The sequence below is a fragment of the Humulus lupulus genome, chromosome 4 (genome assembly GCF_963169125.1).
Source record: "Humulus lupulus chromosome 4, drHumLupu1.1, whole genome shotgun sequence".
NCBI classification, from domain to species: Eukaryota; Viridiplantae; Streptophyta; class Magnoliopsida; order Rosales; family Cannabaceae; genus Humulus; species Humulus lupulus.
This window is the reverse complement of record NC_084796.1, coordinates 245,066,296-245,082,894: the sequence shown is the minus strand read 5'-3', so window position 1 is coordinate 245,082,894 and position 16,599 is coordinate 245,066,296. Positions and strand designations below refer to the sequence as shown.

At 30.0% G+C, this 16,599-nt stretch overlaps 2 protein-coding genes across 2 annotated transcripts; one reads left to right on the top strand and one right to left on the bottom strand.

Moving 5' to 3' along the window:
- The first annotated feature begins 2,296 nt into the window (after nucleotides 1-2,296).
- On the top strand, nucleotides 2,297-4,019 carry LOC133831514 (zeatin O-xylosyltransferase-like). The gene has a single exon (XM_062261856.1). The coding sequence runs from the start codon at nucleotides 2,349-2,351 to the stop codon at nucleotides 3,774-3,776; it is 1,428 nt and encodes a 475-aa protein (XP_062117840.1). The 5' UTR covers nucleotides 2,297-2,348; the 3' UTR covers nucleotides 3,777-4,019.
- A 9,957-nt stretch (nucleotides 4,020-13,976) lies between these two features.
- On the bottom strand, nucleotides 13,977-16,225 carry LOC133831513 (calcium-binding protein CBP-like). The gene is made up of 5 exons (XM_062261855.1): nucleotides 15,640-16,225; nucleotides 15,154-15,200; nucleotides 14,878-15,053; nucleotides 14,741-14,759; nucleotides 13,977-14,309 (listed from the first exon to the last, which is right to left on the bottom strand). Exons 1-5 carry the CDS (start codon nucleotides 16,127-16,129, stop codon nucleotides 14,205-14,207), a joined length of 837 nt encoding a protein of 278 aa, XP_062117839.1. The 5' UTR covers nucleotides 16,130-16,225; the 3' UTR covers nucleotides 13,977-14,204.
- Between the last annotated feature and the right edge of the window lie 374 nt (nucleotides 16,226-16,599).

Below are 16,599 nucleotides of genomic sequence, written 5' to 3'. Positions count from 1 at the left end.
GTATATGGAAGCATGACATTAGATAAGTTGGCATAGCTTGGATAACAGCTTTAAGTAAGATTTCTTTACGAACTTGGAAAAAAAGCTTTGATTGCCATAAGTGTAACTTCATCCAAACTTTGTATTTCATTGACTTAAACAAAATTCTCTTATTTCTACCTCCCAACATGGGGAGACCCAAATATGTTTCTATGGAATCAGTTCTTTGCATATTTAGAGAGGATGTATACAAAGTGGCAATCTCTTCCAAAGTATTTGGGGAAAAATATAATAAAGACTTTGTAAAGTTGATTATCTGCATAGAAAAGAAAAATACTAATTATAGCTACATGAATAATTGGAAAACATATGAATTGCTATCTCGAATTGGAGCTAGTTATTAGTGAATGCTTTTATTGTGTCTTTTAGAATTTGATTGCAATGGTTTAAAACATTACCTGTCCAGAATATGTCGAGTATAGAGAAAATATGTTTTGTATAGCTTGTAGAGATCTCTCCGATGCCTGGACGATAATGAGGCTGTCATCCGCAAAGAATAAATGGGTAATGAAAAGAGTTGTATTAGCTATTCTTAGTCCCTTTATTTCCTTTCTACTTTCCGCTTATTGAATTAAAGCTGAAAAACCTTCTGCACAAACCAGGAAAAGATAAGGTGATAGAGGGTCCCCCTGTCTCAATCCTCTTAATGGAATTACTTCTCCATATATTACTCCATTAATTTGAAATTAATATCGGACTGAAGTTACGCATTTCATTAATTTGTTAACCCAATAAAGTCGAGATCTCATCTTAATTAACAAATTTTCCACAAAAATTTATTCAACTCTGTCGTACGTCTTACTCATATCTAATTTTATTAACTAAAAAGGGTGATATAAAGAAAGGATGTGTTGAAATTGAAATTGAAATTATTATCATTGTTTTTATAATTATTATTATTGACTAAAAAGGGTGAGGCTGAGATGGTTAGGTTTTTATTTTAATTAATTAACTATTATAATTATTATAATAGAAACTGAAATAAAATGCAACGTAGAATAAGAAAGTCTTAGCACACTATACATAGCTTCTTAATAGTATAGTAATATTATAGACTGCGGAAGCTAGAGATTTCTTTCAGTTAATTATTGTATTAATGATACTTAAATAAAATTGATAATTCTATACATAGAAGACTAATATAGACCCATATTTTTACGTATGAGTTTGTCAAATTTAGTACTAAAAATTATACTAAATTTGGCACAAAATATAACATGAGTTAAATTTGACACAATAAATACCACTTTTTTTTACCATATTACTACTAATTTCTTAATTAATAATTAATTACTACTTTTTTTACCATAAAAAAATAAAAAATATTAATTTTTTTTTTGTATATTATCAATAAATATTAAATGAATTGTTGACTTTTTTTTAGTTAATTTGTTTCTTGTGCATTAGAGCACAATTGTAAATATTGAGACAAATTTAACATTGACTTATTTTTTGTGCCAATTTTGGCACAAAATTTACATCTTGCGTTGAAGATGGTCTTACGTATTCTCTATAGCCCATATGTTAAGATAAATTTTGGCCACAAAGAAATTTTTTTTGGTATTTTTTTGTTTTAACATATGGAGAAATTGTAACTTAATTTTTTATATGTCGGTATACATGATAGTTATAGTAGACATCCCACCAAAAAAATACTAATTTTCTTTAAGTTACAATTTCTCCATATGTTAAAACAAAACAAATACCAAAAAAATACAATTTTTGAAAAATTCCGAATAATTTAGGGTGTCGAAATCAAGGTACAAATAGTAAATTACACCCGTATAAAAAAATCATGTTCGAGTGCAATTCATTGTTTGAACTCTCATTTTAACACTATAAATTATTCTAAATTTATCTAAAACTGGTGATATGCATACTTTAACTACAACATATATCCTCATATAAAAAAAATTGGTTTGCAATTTCTCATGTATCAAAACAAAAATGGCTAAACAATAATGCCCTTATGAAAGAATTTTCCAATATATATAAGGTGTTTTCATGGTCCGAGTTCGAAAGATTTCAAATAATTTAAATTGCTAAAAATTAGATTCAAACAGGTTGTGCAAAAAAAAAAAAAAATTAATAAGGCATGCAACAATCTGTTTAAACTTTATTTTCATCATCATAAATTATTCAAAATTCCTACCTAATTAAAATAAAGGCAAACAGTAATAAAAAAATCACTCAGAAAACTATTACAAAGTTACTACCATAAAAATATCCTATATATATACTCAACTCATAAAGAATATATATACACTCGAAAGAAGGAAGAGAAAAATCTCAAGCAATAAGTTCCATCAATGGCGACTTCTCAAGATCAGTTATCATCAGTTATAGTGTTAATGGTACCATTCCCAGCTCAAAGCCACCTCAACCAACTGCTTCAGCTCTCCCATGTCGTCTCCTCATACAACATCCCAGTCCACTACGTTAGCTCAGCTCTTCACAACTCCCAGATCAAGTCTCGAGCTCCAAATCACCACTTAGCCAAAATCCATTTTCAAGACCTCCCAACTCCACACTTTGTCTCTCCTCAGCCCACCAAGACTGCTAACAACTTCCCTACACATCTCGTACCCGCATGTGAAGCCTTTGATCACCTTCGCCAACCCTTCTTAGATCTCCTCACAAGGCTCTCAAGGACAGCCAAAAGAGTTGTTATTATCCATGATTATTTGATGAGCTATGCTGTTCGAGACTGTGATTCTCTAGCGCCCAACTCGGAAACTTACGCTTTCCACTGTATCTCCCCTACTTCTGAATATGCCTTTGTCCGAGGCGCCATGGGAGGAGGCTTGGGTATTGATCACGATCATGATAATCAGCTCAAGATTCCTTCTTGGCCAAGTAGTATTGATCCAAGATTTGATGCCTTTGTAGCTAAACAATATCCGTTTGTCAGAGCCAACAAATCTGGCCATCTTTACAACGCTTGTAGGCTTATTGAAAGCGAGTTTCTCGATTTCATTTTCGACAAAGTGCTAGAAAGTGATGACAAAATGAAGCTTTGGGCAGTTGGGCCTTTAGACACTCTAACAATCTGCAAGAAGAGCCCACTCAATAACTCCATCAATGGCGATTCAGAACAAGTTTATTACTTAGAGTGGCTGGAAAGACAGAAACCCAACTCTGTTTTGTACATCTCTTTTGGAACCACAACTTTCTTGGAAGACAGACAGATTGAAGAAATGGCAATTGGGTTGGAGAAAAGTGAAGTGAACTTTTTCTGGGTTTTGAGAGATGCAGACAGAGGAGACATTTTTGGTGATGAACAGAAAGTTGGAGGACCTCAGCTTCCAAAAGGGTTCGAAGAAAGAGTGAAAGGAAAGGGAATTGTGGTGAGGGAATGGGTGCCCCAGTTCGAGATTTTGGGGCACCCATCAACAGGTGGGTTCATGAGTCATTGTGGGTGGAACTCATGCCTGGAGAGTATGGGCCTGGGAGTGCCTTTGATAGCTTGGCCAATGCACTCAGATCAGCCCATGAATGCTGCCTTAGTCACTGAGTTTGTTAAAGTTGGTTTGGCTGTTGAGGAATGGGAAAAGAGAGAAGAGCTAGTAAGTTCATCTACGATTGAGAATGTTGTGAAGAGATTGATGGATTCTGATGAAGGTGATGAGATCAGGAAAAGAGCTGAGAAATTGGGTGGTGAGTTGAGAAAAGCTACTGCTGAAGGAGGAGTTTCTCGGTTGGAATTGGATTCATTCATTTCTCACATCACTAGATAGTTTTGGCTTATTGAAAACATAAGTCATCAGCTGTTTAGTTACTACAAACTTATACTATCGTTATATATTTATATATCTGTGTCTGTGTGTGCTTTTTAGCTGCTTTTCAATAATGATATATATATATATATATATCTGTGTCTGTGTGTGCTTTTTAGCTGCTTTTCAATAATGTACTCAGATATATTGATGCATTTCTTAATAATAAGCAGAGGAATAATAATGATAATAATAATAATAATATATTTTGCCGATACAAAATAATAATAATAATAATAATAATAATATAGAGTGTTGCTATTTGTCAATTCTTAATAATATACTTATATTTATATATATTTATTTTATGATCGAAGTTTTACTTCCATGCAACGTATCAAAGACTCGTGAATAATAATAATGTGTGCGTTCAATAGTGAGTCATTTTTTGTCAAATTGGCTTATAAAATCAAATCAAATACGGCATCACAATTATGTGTCTAAAGATGAGTAATGCTTTCTAGGCTATGGATTATTCTGAGTCTCATTAGTCATTTGTCATTTATGTGTCAATGTGATCATCATACAACTCATAGTGTTAATAGTGATCCCAACAAGTACAATATTAATGAATGGATGCCCATACGTATTCACCTTTACATATATATATATATATATATATATATATTTAAGGAGTAATATGATAATTATTCGAGTTGTAAGTTTAACTTGTTCTCAACTCCAACCTTAGTGACAAATATCACACAATGTTGGAGGGTTCCATCGTGGGGTTTGGACAAAATACAATCTGCAATTGCATTGTAAAGAATTTCAAACTGAATATTTTAGTGCTATATGGGTGGTTTAATGAACACCATTTTGTTTGAGTGTTGTTGTTTTGCACTTTAAGGTGTCCAACACCACATAAGGTGACACTTCATGATTGATTAGGGATACTCCATAATACTTATTAAATTTAAATGAGTGGGACTCGATATTAGATTGCACCAATAACGGTATGTCACCTATTTGTGGTGTTGGACACCGGTGGTACCCCTTAGCAATTCTCATTTTGTTTGGTAGAATAAGACAAGTACTAAAACTTGTAATGGGAAAAGATACATTTGAGAAATCATGTGCCTCCGATGAATGTTATTAATACTAGAATCAATATAATTATGAACTATAACTTAGTTTTTAATGTTCAAATTTTCAATTTTGTTTCTAAAAAATTAAAAAAAAAATCAATTTTGTACCAACTTAATTTCTTGTTTTTATTTTCCAAATAAACCCTGTCTCTTTTTGGTAGTGAAGTCACATGAAACCGATTTGTTTGTTTCTTATAAATATGCTGTTCTAACACTTGTAAAAAAATGTGCTATTCTAAATTAATTTAATTTTTTAGGAAATACTTTTTATTAAATGGTTTAGGAAATGACTTTAATTGAGCTAAACGAGTGCAAATGGTTATGATTTTATTATTAACTCATATATTCTATTAATAATTACTTTATGAGTTATTTAATGAATAAATCTAAATAAGTGATCAAATTAATCAGGTTCTTTAACGTAATTTGAATAGTTTTGTAATAACAACATGTTTTGGAAACATAAAACATGATTTGGGTAAAATTGGTGCATAAAATTTAAATGTAAGAGCATCCAATATGTTGGTAAAAAGAGAACAATTAATAAATAGAGAATTTACTTATTTAGTACCCTATATTTTTGCAAAGTATTATTTTAGTACTCTCTGTTTTCAATAATGCTCATATGGTACCCTGTATTTTAAAATTATACATATTTGATACCCTAGACTCAAATTTGATAGATAAAATTTTGTCAATATGATCAAACTGTCATCAGTTATATGTAATTAAGTAATTAAATTTAAATTTGGAACTTACGTAATTGACAACAGTTTGATTAAATTGGTAAAATTTTATTAATTAAATTTGAATTTAGGGTACCAAATATGTACGATTTTAAAATACAAGGTACCATATGAGCATTATTGAAAATAGAGGGTACCAAAATGATACTTTGCAAAAACATAGGGTACCAAATGGTTACCTACCCTAATAAATAATATGGAACATAATTATACAATTTCAAATACATTTCATATAATATGTGCACAAATGTAAGTACTAATAAGTAACAATTGTTCGAATCTCTCTCCTTCAATATTAAAATAAAAAATCAATGATAGAATTGGCTACATGGCTGATGCTTTAGAGAAGTATCACATCGAAAGAAAGAAAAAAATAATAATAATACAAATAACTCAATGCATAGTACATATATTTGGAATAATAAAAAATTCAAAAAATCATTTATATATATGACAATTTTCCTATAGGGGTTTCACTTTAAGGCCTACCGGTGGGACTCGACCCGTGAATAGTTTTCGGCGCGATATTTTTTTTATGACCTTGTATATTGTAACTATTTAGAACATCATGCAAATTTTCAGAAAATTCCAAATAGTTTACAGTACCGAAAACTATGTTCAAACATGTTGTTGCACACGTGACTACTTTTTTTTATGCGCGTGGAAAGCAACATGTTTTGAACCTAGTTTTCAGTACTGTAAACTATTCGAAATTTTCTGAAAATTTGCAGGATACTCTAAATTAAATAGCTACAATATACACGATCATTAAAAAAATCGCGTCGAAAACTGTTCACGGGTCGAGAACACTGAAAGCCTTGCCGGTAGGGTTTAAAATGAAACTCTATAGGAGAATTGTCATATATGTATATATATGCAAGCTTTTTAATAATTTTCAATTACCTATTCATATTGGTTACATATTCAAATAAAAGTTATTTGCGGTGAAAGTATCCAAGTTATTACGTTTCTAACACTTAAGTACCTAAGTTATATTTTTAGAAAGTACCTTCTGTCCATGTATTTGGTGCAGTTTGGTACAACTGTCAATTTTCACCATTAATTTCATATGTAAAACGTAGGCAAAAGTACCAAATTAAAAGGATATTTGCGACGAAAGTACCTAATTTAAAAGATGTTTGCAACGAAAGTACCCAATTTAAGAGATGTTTATAGTGAAAATACTCAAGTTATAAGTAAATTTCACACCATATAGGTGGACTTAACGACAAAACAGACAGCTACACTAAACTACATCAAAACATGAACGGAAAAGTCTTTCGCTGTCAAAAAAATAACTTAAGTACTTAAGTACTACAATACAATAATTTAATTACTTTCGACGAAAATATTCCTTCAAATATAATTTGTCTCTATGTGTATATATAGTATAATGTGCATTTGAAGATTACCAATATTAAAATTTAAAATCGCCTCCTCTATTAATTTTGTTCAATTTTGCGTATTCCGATTTATATCCAACAAGTACATGCGGCATCATTTAAATTTAGTAATCACTAAATTAACTTTCAATTTGTATCATTTTTGTTTAAATGTTCTAAATGATTCAATATGCTGACATGCATACACAAATATTAAGAACGTTATTTCTCTTTTTATTACCCTTTGGATCTCTTGGCATTCTTACTAGATATAGATTTAGTTTTTTTTTTAAATATTGCCATGTGAGGCACCCAATATCAATTGGTGCAATATTTGGTTAAATTTTAAAGTGTTGTTATTAGGCACCTTAAGGTGTCCAACTCCCACGTGAGGTGGCTCGTCATAATTGGTTAGTGATACTTCATATTTATTATCAAACTAAATTGTGTGGGTATCGATATTGGATTACATCAATAACAGTATGTCAACTTCATATGGTGTTGAGCACCACTAATTCCTCCTAACATTTCTCTAAATTTTATATGCTATCAACTTGTAGTGCTCTTGCTATATTAATTCTGGTCCTTTTTTGCCAAGAGAACAAATCCACTTTTAGTTTAATTTCATTTTCATTTCACATTCTTGCCATATCATCTTTTCGGATAATATACTTTAATATTTATTATTTCAAATATTATTTTTAATAGTTTATTAATAGATATTGTTTATAACATCACAAGTAGTAGCTCTTACAGTATTGTTAAATTTGACCCCAAAAAAAAAGCAAAAATTCTTGCACTGTGCTCTTTATTTTATGTTAACTAGAAAATATAACCGCGCTCCGCGCAGTCTTTTGTAATTATTAAAACATATATATTTTTAAATATTTTTTGGGAGACTGTGAGGTGGTGATTCATTTTAACCATATTTGTACAACATGTTCTTTATATAGACACGTGAAGATATCTTGACCATAATTTTTTATTTCATGATAGTGTTCACTGTTATTGTATAGTGAACATCCTGTAGATTTTTGAAAAATTCTGACAAATTTTAAAGTACTGAAAACAAAGTTCAAAAAACTTGTTATACATTTATTTTTATTTATTATTATTATACGCTTTGCGTAGTTCTTTTTATAAAAAGTCTAAATTATGTATAAGAAAATTTATATTTTGTGTAAGATTTATTTTGGCCAATTACCTATTTGAAGTCTTTATTTTTAAAAATTAACTTTTAGATCTCGTATTTTGTCAAAAGAATAAAAATTGGAATTGATAGATTGATTATTTGAACACTGTATTTTTGCTCATTACCCGTTTTGACCCTATATTTTTTAAAATGAACCTTTGGACCATGTATTTATTTAAAATGTTCAAACTTCTTATGAAAATTAAATTATATATTTATATAATTTTTGTTTTCTGTAAGGGTTCACACTATTTTGAACCTTGTATTTTAGTCGATCACCCATTAGAACTTTTATTTTTACAAATTAACTTGTAGACCTCAAGTTTTGTCAAAATATTAAAATAGAAATAGATAAATCTATTATTTGAACACTATATTTTGGCCGATTACTCATTTTGATTGTTTATTTTTAAAAATTAACCTGTGGATCATATATTTATTCAAAAGGTTAAAAATTATTTATAAAAAGTAAATTATATAAATATATATAATTTATGTTTTTTATAAGGGTTCACACCATTTTGAACCTTGTATTTTAGTTGTTTACCCATTTTGACCATTAATTTTTTTTTTAAATTAACTTGTGTACCTTGTGTTTTGTCAAAAATTAAAAAATAGGAATGTAAAGATAGATTATTTGAACCACGTATAATTTGGTTGATTACCCGTTTGAATATTTTATTGTTAAAAGTGAACATTTGGATCCTGTATTTTGTCAAAAAGTTAAAATATATTATTATTATTATTATTATTATTATTATTATTATATGTAGATATTTTTATCTATTATAATTTTTATTAAAATAAAAATGAGAAAAAAGAGAACAGACAAAATAGATAAAAAAATTCCTTAATAAATTAATAGCTATAAATTAAAAAAGTAATATAAAAAATGAGAAAAAAATATTGTTTACTTATAGTGAAAACAAATCACAAATCCAAAAAATGTCATTAGTAATATCTTATTTTCACAAGCTTAGTAAAATATCAAATAAAAGAAAAATACAATTATAAATATTGATGATTGATGATAATAATTATAATATTTTGTAAAACTATTCACTTTTGAATAAAAAATATAATTATAATATAATCAGAAAAATAAATATATAGAGAACCGAAAACTATTATGTAATTTTTAATTAATTTTTTTTAGTATTTTTCAATGATTAAGTAGTTAAGATATTTAAGCAAATTAAATTTTTAATTAAATTAATATGTATATATATATAATAATATTTGTAATTGTTAAGATATTTTTAAAAATAGAAAATGAATAAAAATTAGATTAAATGAGAAAATAGAAAGAGTGTTTTTAATAAATTTTAGAGTCTCACATAATCTTCTCGAAACTCTCATTTATATATATAGATATAGATATAGATATAAAGATATACATTTAATATTTACTGAATTACATAGCGAAAAGAAAATTTAAAAATTTGGTACGTGGGTTCTTTAAAATTCATATATACAGTGTGAATCGATATACTCAGAATTTACTTTCTCTAGTGAAAATAATAATAATTAGAATTTTAAATAAAAATGACAGCATCAAGAGATTCAACACCCGATAATAAATTTTAATTCTCATTAATATTCAGGTATTATATGTTCTTACCAATATCAAGGTAGTTCTCTTTCTAAGGAAGAGAACTGCCTGCAAAAGCAACATATTATTTTGTAACGGCATACTTTTATGGGTTAAAACTGAAAAAATGAATAAAATATTAAAGAAAATAAAAAATTAGATACTTTAGATTGTAAAATGTTAATTATAAAATGATATAATAATATAATAAAATCTAATTGTGATAACTGTTTAGTTAAACCATATGTGACCATTCTCATTGATATCTCTTTCATGCTATTATTATTGGATAACTACTGTTACGTATGACTATATTAGAATCAATGTATTTATAAGTATGTGTATTAATTTGGTTATTTCTGTTACATTTGTTGAAGGATTGATATACGTATATATGTATGTATATTTTTTTTGGACACAATATAAAATTCTCACAAAATAGTAAAAATAGATTGTAAAAAATATAGGATGTCACCTTCTCATTTATATATAGATATAGATATAAATATTTTGTAAAACTATTCACTTTGGAATAAAAAAACATAATTATAATATAATAAGAAAAATAGATATATAGATAATCGAAAATTATTACGTAATTTTTAATTAATTTTTTTAGTATTTTTCAATAAATAAGTAGTTAAGATATTTAACTAAATAAATTTTTAATCAAATTAATATGTATATATATTGATATTTTCAATTGTTAAGACATTTTAGAAAATAGGAAATGAATAAAAAAAATTAGATTAAATGAGAAAATAGAAAGAGTAATTTGAAGAGATTTTAGAGTGCCACATAATATCCTTGAAGCTCTCATTTATATATATATATATATATTTGGTAAGAAAAGATAAATAGCATTTTTCGTCTTAATTATGATCGTTGTAGGAAATTATTCCCCAAACTTTTTTACGTAACAAAAATGTCTCGTAAACTATAGAAATCATTGAAAATATACGTCCTCTGTCGCACTTTGTTCAATTTTTGAATAATTTGCTGATGTAATTACAGACCACATGCATAATTGCAGTACGATGGTCTATTTAATTAACTAAAGGTGGCAAGTTTATTAATGCTAAACATATAAATATTAGCTCTAAGAATGCAAATACATACTCCTATAATTTATCATTAAGCCACTATTTATGCATATTATTTTCACCTGGACTCTCGAATTGCGCTATATCAATACTACATCAACAAAATGTTTTAAAAAATAATTTGAATACAACAGAATGAGCACATTTTTAATGTTTTCTATAGTTCGGGGAGGGGGGAATTTTTGTCACGCAAAGAAGTTTGGGGGTCAAAACTCTACAAGGGTCATAGTTCGTAGAAGAAAAAATATTATTTGTCCAAATATTAAAAAAAAATAGTAAGTGAGTTCTTTCTAGCATATAGGACTGTCAATTTGTGTTATCATATTGTGTGTTTTGCTAACACGATTTCGACACTGATTATGCTCAATACAACACAATTATATATCATGTCATAAAATATAAACACGAACACGACACGTTTATAAACAGGTCAACCCATGACACGACACATTTAATATGGTATTTGAATAGTTCATATTCAAGTTATGTTAACCTTACACGACACATTTATATTTTCGAACTATTTATAACTCATTTGACCCACATAGATAAAAAAAAATCCTAAACATATTCAAACACGTCATTTTAACCCATATAACACCTATTTATATATTGCATAGGTTCATTTTAACCTATGTAATAAACTCAAAATTGAAGCATATATTTAATGTTCAAAATATAAGTAATCATACACTAAAATAAAACAGTACATGGTCTCCAAAATACAGTATTATTTTATTCTTTTAATTTTTATATTATTAAATAAATATAGTAAACATATCATAAATAGATTAATCAGTAAGTTAAGTTTATGTTATCTATTATGGCCCGTTTAATAATTTATACTTAATTGTATTGAACATGTTGATTTCGAGTTTAGCAGATTAACCTGATTTTAACCTAAATTTCAATGTTCCTATTTTGACCAGTACTTGTTTATGCTAAATCCAAACCCGCTAATTTCGTGTCATTTTCGAATCATATTATCGTATCGTGACCTATATTATCAGCCCTACTAGCATATATGCTAATGATATACTCCTGTAAAAAAAAATTAATAAGCTAATGTATGTATTGTTCAATAGCAATGACACCCAAAATACTTATCTAAAATATTATCATCAAGAATCTTGGATCACAACATGACTCCTTTTAGTATTACATTGGGATCCATGAAGAGCTGCCATGACAATCTTCAACTTCAGCATCATTGATCTTCCATCATGATATGAAATACACAATCCTAATAATAAATATGAAATAAAACAAAAATTGTACAATAAATATTAAAGAGGCCATATCTAGAGCTATTGACATGCTCTTTATTTTCTCTACTGTATCTGCAATTAACAAAAAAAAAATAGAGCTGTTAAATTTAGTTTCCCAAACTCTCTCTGATATTTTTTCTTAGATATTGTATTTTTGTAAGGGTCAAAGAATATGAATATGGAAACCAAATTTTATATATAATTGAAATTATTGTTCAACACCTCAATTACAATACAAATAATTGTTACTTTATTTAATTGGGTATATATTTTGTAATTAATTGCTTAATATTAATTGAGTAATTTCTAGCAATAAATAGGAAATATTATGTATAAATTAATATTGACTAAGCAATATTTGTCCCCATTTATGAAATCAAATCCAACAACATCCATATATTCCAGTTAGGGATGAAAACGTGATGGGTAATTGGTGGTGCTCCCCCGTCCCCATCCACATTAACCATTTTAATCCTCGTTCTCATCATCATCTCTGCATATTCTCCGTCAGGAGCGGGGCATGAAACCCCCACAGGTACCTATTTATTAAAAAGTAAACTAAAAAAAAGAGTAGATTACTTAAAATTAATATATATTGCATTATATTAATAGCTCAAAGTATTAAATATTGTCCAAAATAAAATTAAATATCTTTAAAAAGTTACTAATATGCTACAAAATTACATAAACAAACATGTAAAATAAATAAATAAAAAATTAAAAGGGTCTCCGTTGGAGCGGGGAGTGTTATCCCCATCCCCATCTCGTTTAATATTCAGGGATAGAAAACAACCACCGTCCGCGACCCATTACCCGTTTAGACGGAGAATCCTCGCCCCATTAGGGGCAGGTCCCTGCGGACCTCATCCCTGTGGGGAAATTTTCCATCTCTAATTCAAGTGTATGCATAGCACATGAAGCCCATTGATGGAAGACCATAGTATTGCCTTTCCTTTACTTAATCCAACTACGGGACAATAATTGATAAACCTCAAAAATATAATGAAAATAATAATAAACACCAAGTATTGTCCCATAGTTTAATTGGTTTTTCCCACAACTATCAAAACTATAGTTTAATTGATTGGATGGTTGTTAATTATTAGAAACCCATAATACATTAAATCTTAAACTAAGTACATAAAACAAAACCTACAATACACAACATGATCCATTCCCTTTTTTTATTTTTATTTTTGCAGAAAGAGAAATTCTCTTGCCAACAATAATAATATCCATAAACACAAGCCCACTAAACAATTCCAATTCAGAAATTATCAGTGTTGCTTCATCAATGGACGATGAAGAAGACTGAATAGTTTACTGGGGTTATTATATGTTTCAACATATCAACATGAGTTTCACACCAACAAAGTAAGGAAACTCTAAAGCAGAGCAGTATAACACCTTCCTGGTTTTAATCAATAATAAATCAACATTGATCATAAGTTACAATACTTTGGAAAACCACTCCCAAAAGTACAAAAGACTATTTCTTAATGCTTGTTTAGTAAGATAGATTGGAAGAGGAATGGATTAACGGGTATGAAATTTTTTTTGTTTGGTAATGAACAAGGGAACTAAGAAAAGGAAATAACTATGAATTGCAATTCTTTAGGCCCACCAAAAAACAATTCTTACATGGGTGTATTGAGGCTAATCATTAAATTATTATTTACTTTAAATAATAAAAAATTACTCTTCTCTGATTGTCACCCTCCACCTCCTACCTGCCAAACATAGTCTTAGTCAACCTTTCATATAAAGACATGCATAAAAATAACAGTACCATGAGATCAATAATACTAGAATCAGATGAAATGGTTAAAGCAAGATTCTTAGCCTTATTAAAAAAAAGATGGCAAATCTGTTAAAACATACAATAATTTACTGGATATTACATCATATAATTCAAGCCCCTATGAATCCAGAAAGCTTTACAAACACCCCAATTAAGCTATGAGGAAAGGGAGTTAAAGGCAAGCCCTATGAATCCAGAAAGCTTTACAAGCACCCCACTTAAGCTATGAGGAAAGGGAGTACAGTGAGCATGAAAGCTTCATAAGTGAAAGTTGCAGAACCAGAGTACTTCGTGTCCTTCTCCTTAAATTTCTCCGTTAATCCCTGAAAGCAAATAAGCATGAATAATAGCAACAAATTTAGTCACTTGATGAAACAAACAATCATATTCTCATATAGGGCTTCATTTTAAATCAATCAAATAGGCTCTCAATGTTCTCGACCCGTAAACATTTTTCGGCTTGATACGCAATTTTTTTTATATCACTGTGTATATTTTAGCTATTTTTTTTATATCACTGTGTATATTTTAGCTAGTTAGTAAATTTTTAGAAAATTCCGAATAATTTACAGTTAATTTAAACTATTCGAAACTTTCTAAAAATTTGCATAATCCTCTAAACACCTACAATATACGCAGTCAAAACAAAAATCGCACCGAAAACTTTTAAGAGATAACACCACTGGTAGTAAAGCTCTAATGAAGAATTGTCCTGTATATATTTACAAAACAAATTTTCAAATTCAAATCTTACCTTAACAGTGAGACAGCACCTGATTTAAACACCCAAAAGAACAAAAAAGGAAGCCATTTAGAGACTGATAAACAAAAACCCAGATGAGAAAATGAAAATGAAAAGAAGAGAAATGAAAATGGGAAAGGAGAACGCACTCAATGAAATTATCATATTCAATGGCCTTGGTTTTGCCTCCAGTTTTGTCGAACTTGGAGACCAGTAAATCCAAAACCGTTGGAGAAACAGAAAATCCCAGGCTCAAAAGTGCCTCTCGCAACTCATTCATGTCGATTCTGCCACTCCTGTCCCTATCAAATCGCTCAAAAATTCCCTATTCATTGCAAATCAACACACCATTTTTCTCAGCTCGATAAAATTAAGAAATATTATCACATTTCAAATTATAAAAATCATTTCTTTGGATTGATTACCCTCCAACTCTGCAGACTGTAGAACACATCAGCGAATTCCTTCGGACCTAATAAAAAAATTATTTAAAAATTAAAAAAAAAACTATTTGAAAATTGCCAACAAGGCGCAAAGTCAACATTTTTTATTGTAATTTATTTTTCTAAGTTATGACAGAGAAGAAAAGCGCGTGTGCTGCACGTGATAGATATTAACACTTTTGATTTTGTAGGGACCACCTAATCACATTGAATATGTAAGAGAATCTCAAAATCAAGGGTATATCAGTCATTTCAACGCATGCAAACACCGACTATCAACAACGCGCCACGAGTCAACTCAACCTTCGGCCGACGAATCTCAGTCGTCCCAACTCCCGACTCAGTTCAGATCTTCTCATTTCGAAAATTTAACGAAAGAAAACCCTAAAATTCACCGATTTGTGACTTCTGAAACCCTAATTTCAATTCAAGAGTATCAATTTCGAGAGAGAGAGAAAGAGGAGGTACCGATCTTCTTGCTATTGGAATTGGTGAAAAGATACATGAGGAGATGAACCGTTCTGAGACTGAAGCTCTGATTATAGGATGAGAGAGCCCTCTGCAACTCCTTATCGTCGATCAAGCCGCTCCCGTCCTGGTCTGCCACCTGGAAGCAAGCGACCACGTTGGGATCGGTACCGGGAGGGAAAGTCGACGGCACCAGCGACGCGAACGGGGTCCCGTACCCCTGCGGTGGCGGGTACGCGCTACCTCCGGAGCTTCCCCCATAGGGCGAGTAGCTGTCCTTCGGTGGCTTATCTGGATTGTAAGGGGCCGATGGCGGAGCGTAAGGACTCGCGTAAGCCGGCGAGGGCTGTTGATGGTGGTGGTGCTGCTGATATGGATCTTGCTGCGGCGGAGGGGCGCCGTATGGCGACGCAGTGTATGGCTGGGCCGTTTGCGGCGGCGGCCGTGCGCCGTAGCCGTAACCTGAAGGTGGCTGAGGGTATCCGGACATTGGAATTGGATTGTGATTTCGGAGATTAAAGAAAAAAAAACTGGAACGAATAAAGATGTGATTTTTGATTGGCCTTATATTATATGACTTATCAGACGCGGTGGTAGTCTAGTTGATATTTTAATACTTTATTCCAATGTCGATAAAGTGTATAGATACAAAAGAATATCGAATTTAGTACACATTAAAATATCTCTATTAAATTTGAGGGAAAATAATTTTTAAATGGAAAATCTCCTGAAGTCGAAAGAAAATTAACAATAATTTCATGGAATCAATTAATTCTAGAAAACTATCTACAATCAAATTAATGAATAAGCAGACACGTCTAAGACATACCAAAATGGAAGATACAACAACTAGTATAAAAAAGAAGCTAACCAAATTGGACTATGCAACAGCTTGGCCGACCCCAACCAGTGGGTACAATTTCATTTACATAAGATGTTTGCATGTTTTTTATTGCACAA

Excerpts from the sequence above, each read along its gene's own strand:
- LOC133831514 (XM_062261856.1), top strand. The coding sequence starts at position 2,349 with ATGGCGACTTCTCAAGATCAGTTATCATCAGTTATAGTGTTAATGGTA.
- LOC133831513 (XM_062261855.1), bottom strand. The coding sequence starts at position 16,129 with ATGTCCGGATACCCTCAGCCACCTTCAGGTTACGGCTACGGCGCACGG. Across the intron at positions 15,201-15,639 it reads TTCCAATAGCAAGAAGATCG|GTCCGAAGGAATTCGCTGAT; the intron begins GTACCTCCTCTT and ends TTTTTTTATTAG. Across the intron at positions 15,054-15,153 it reads ACAGTCTGCAGAGTTGGAGG|GGAATTTTTGAGCGATTTGA; the intron begins GTAATCAATCCA and ends TGCAATGAATAG.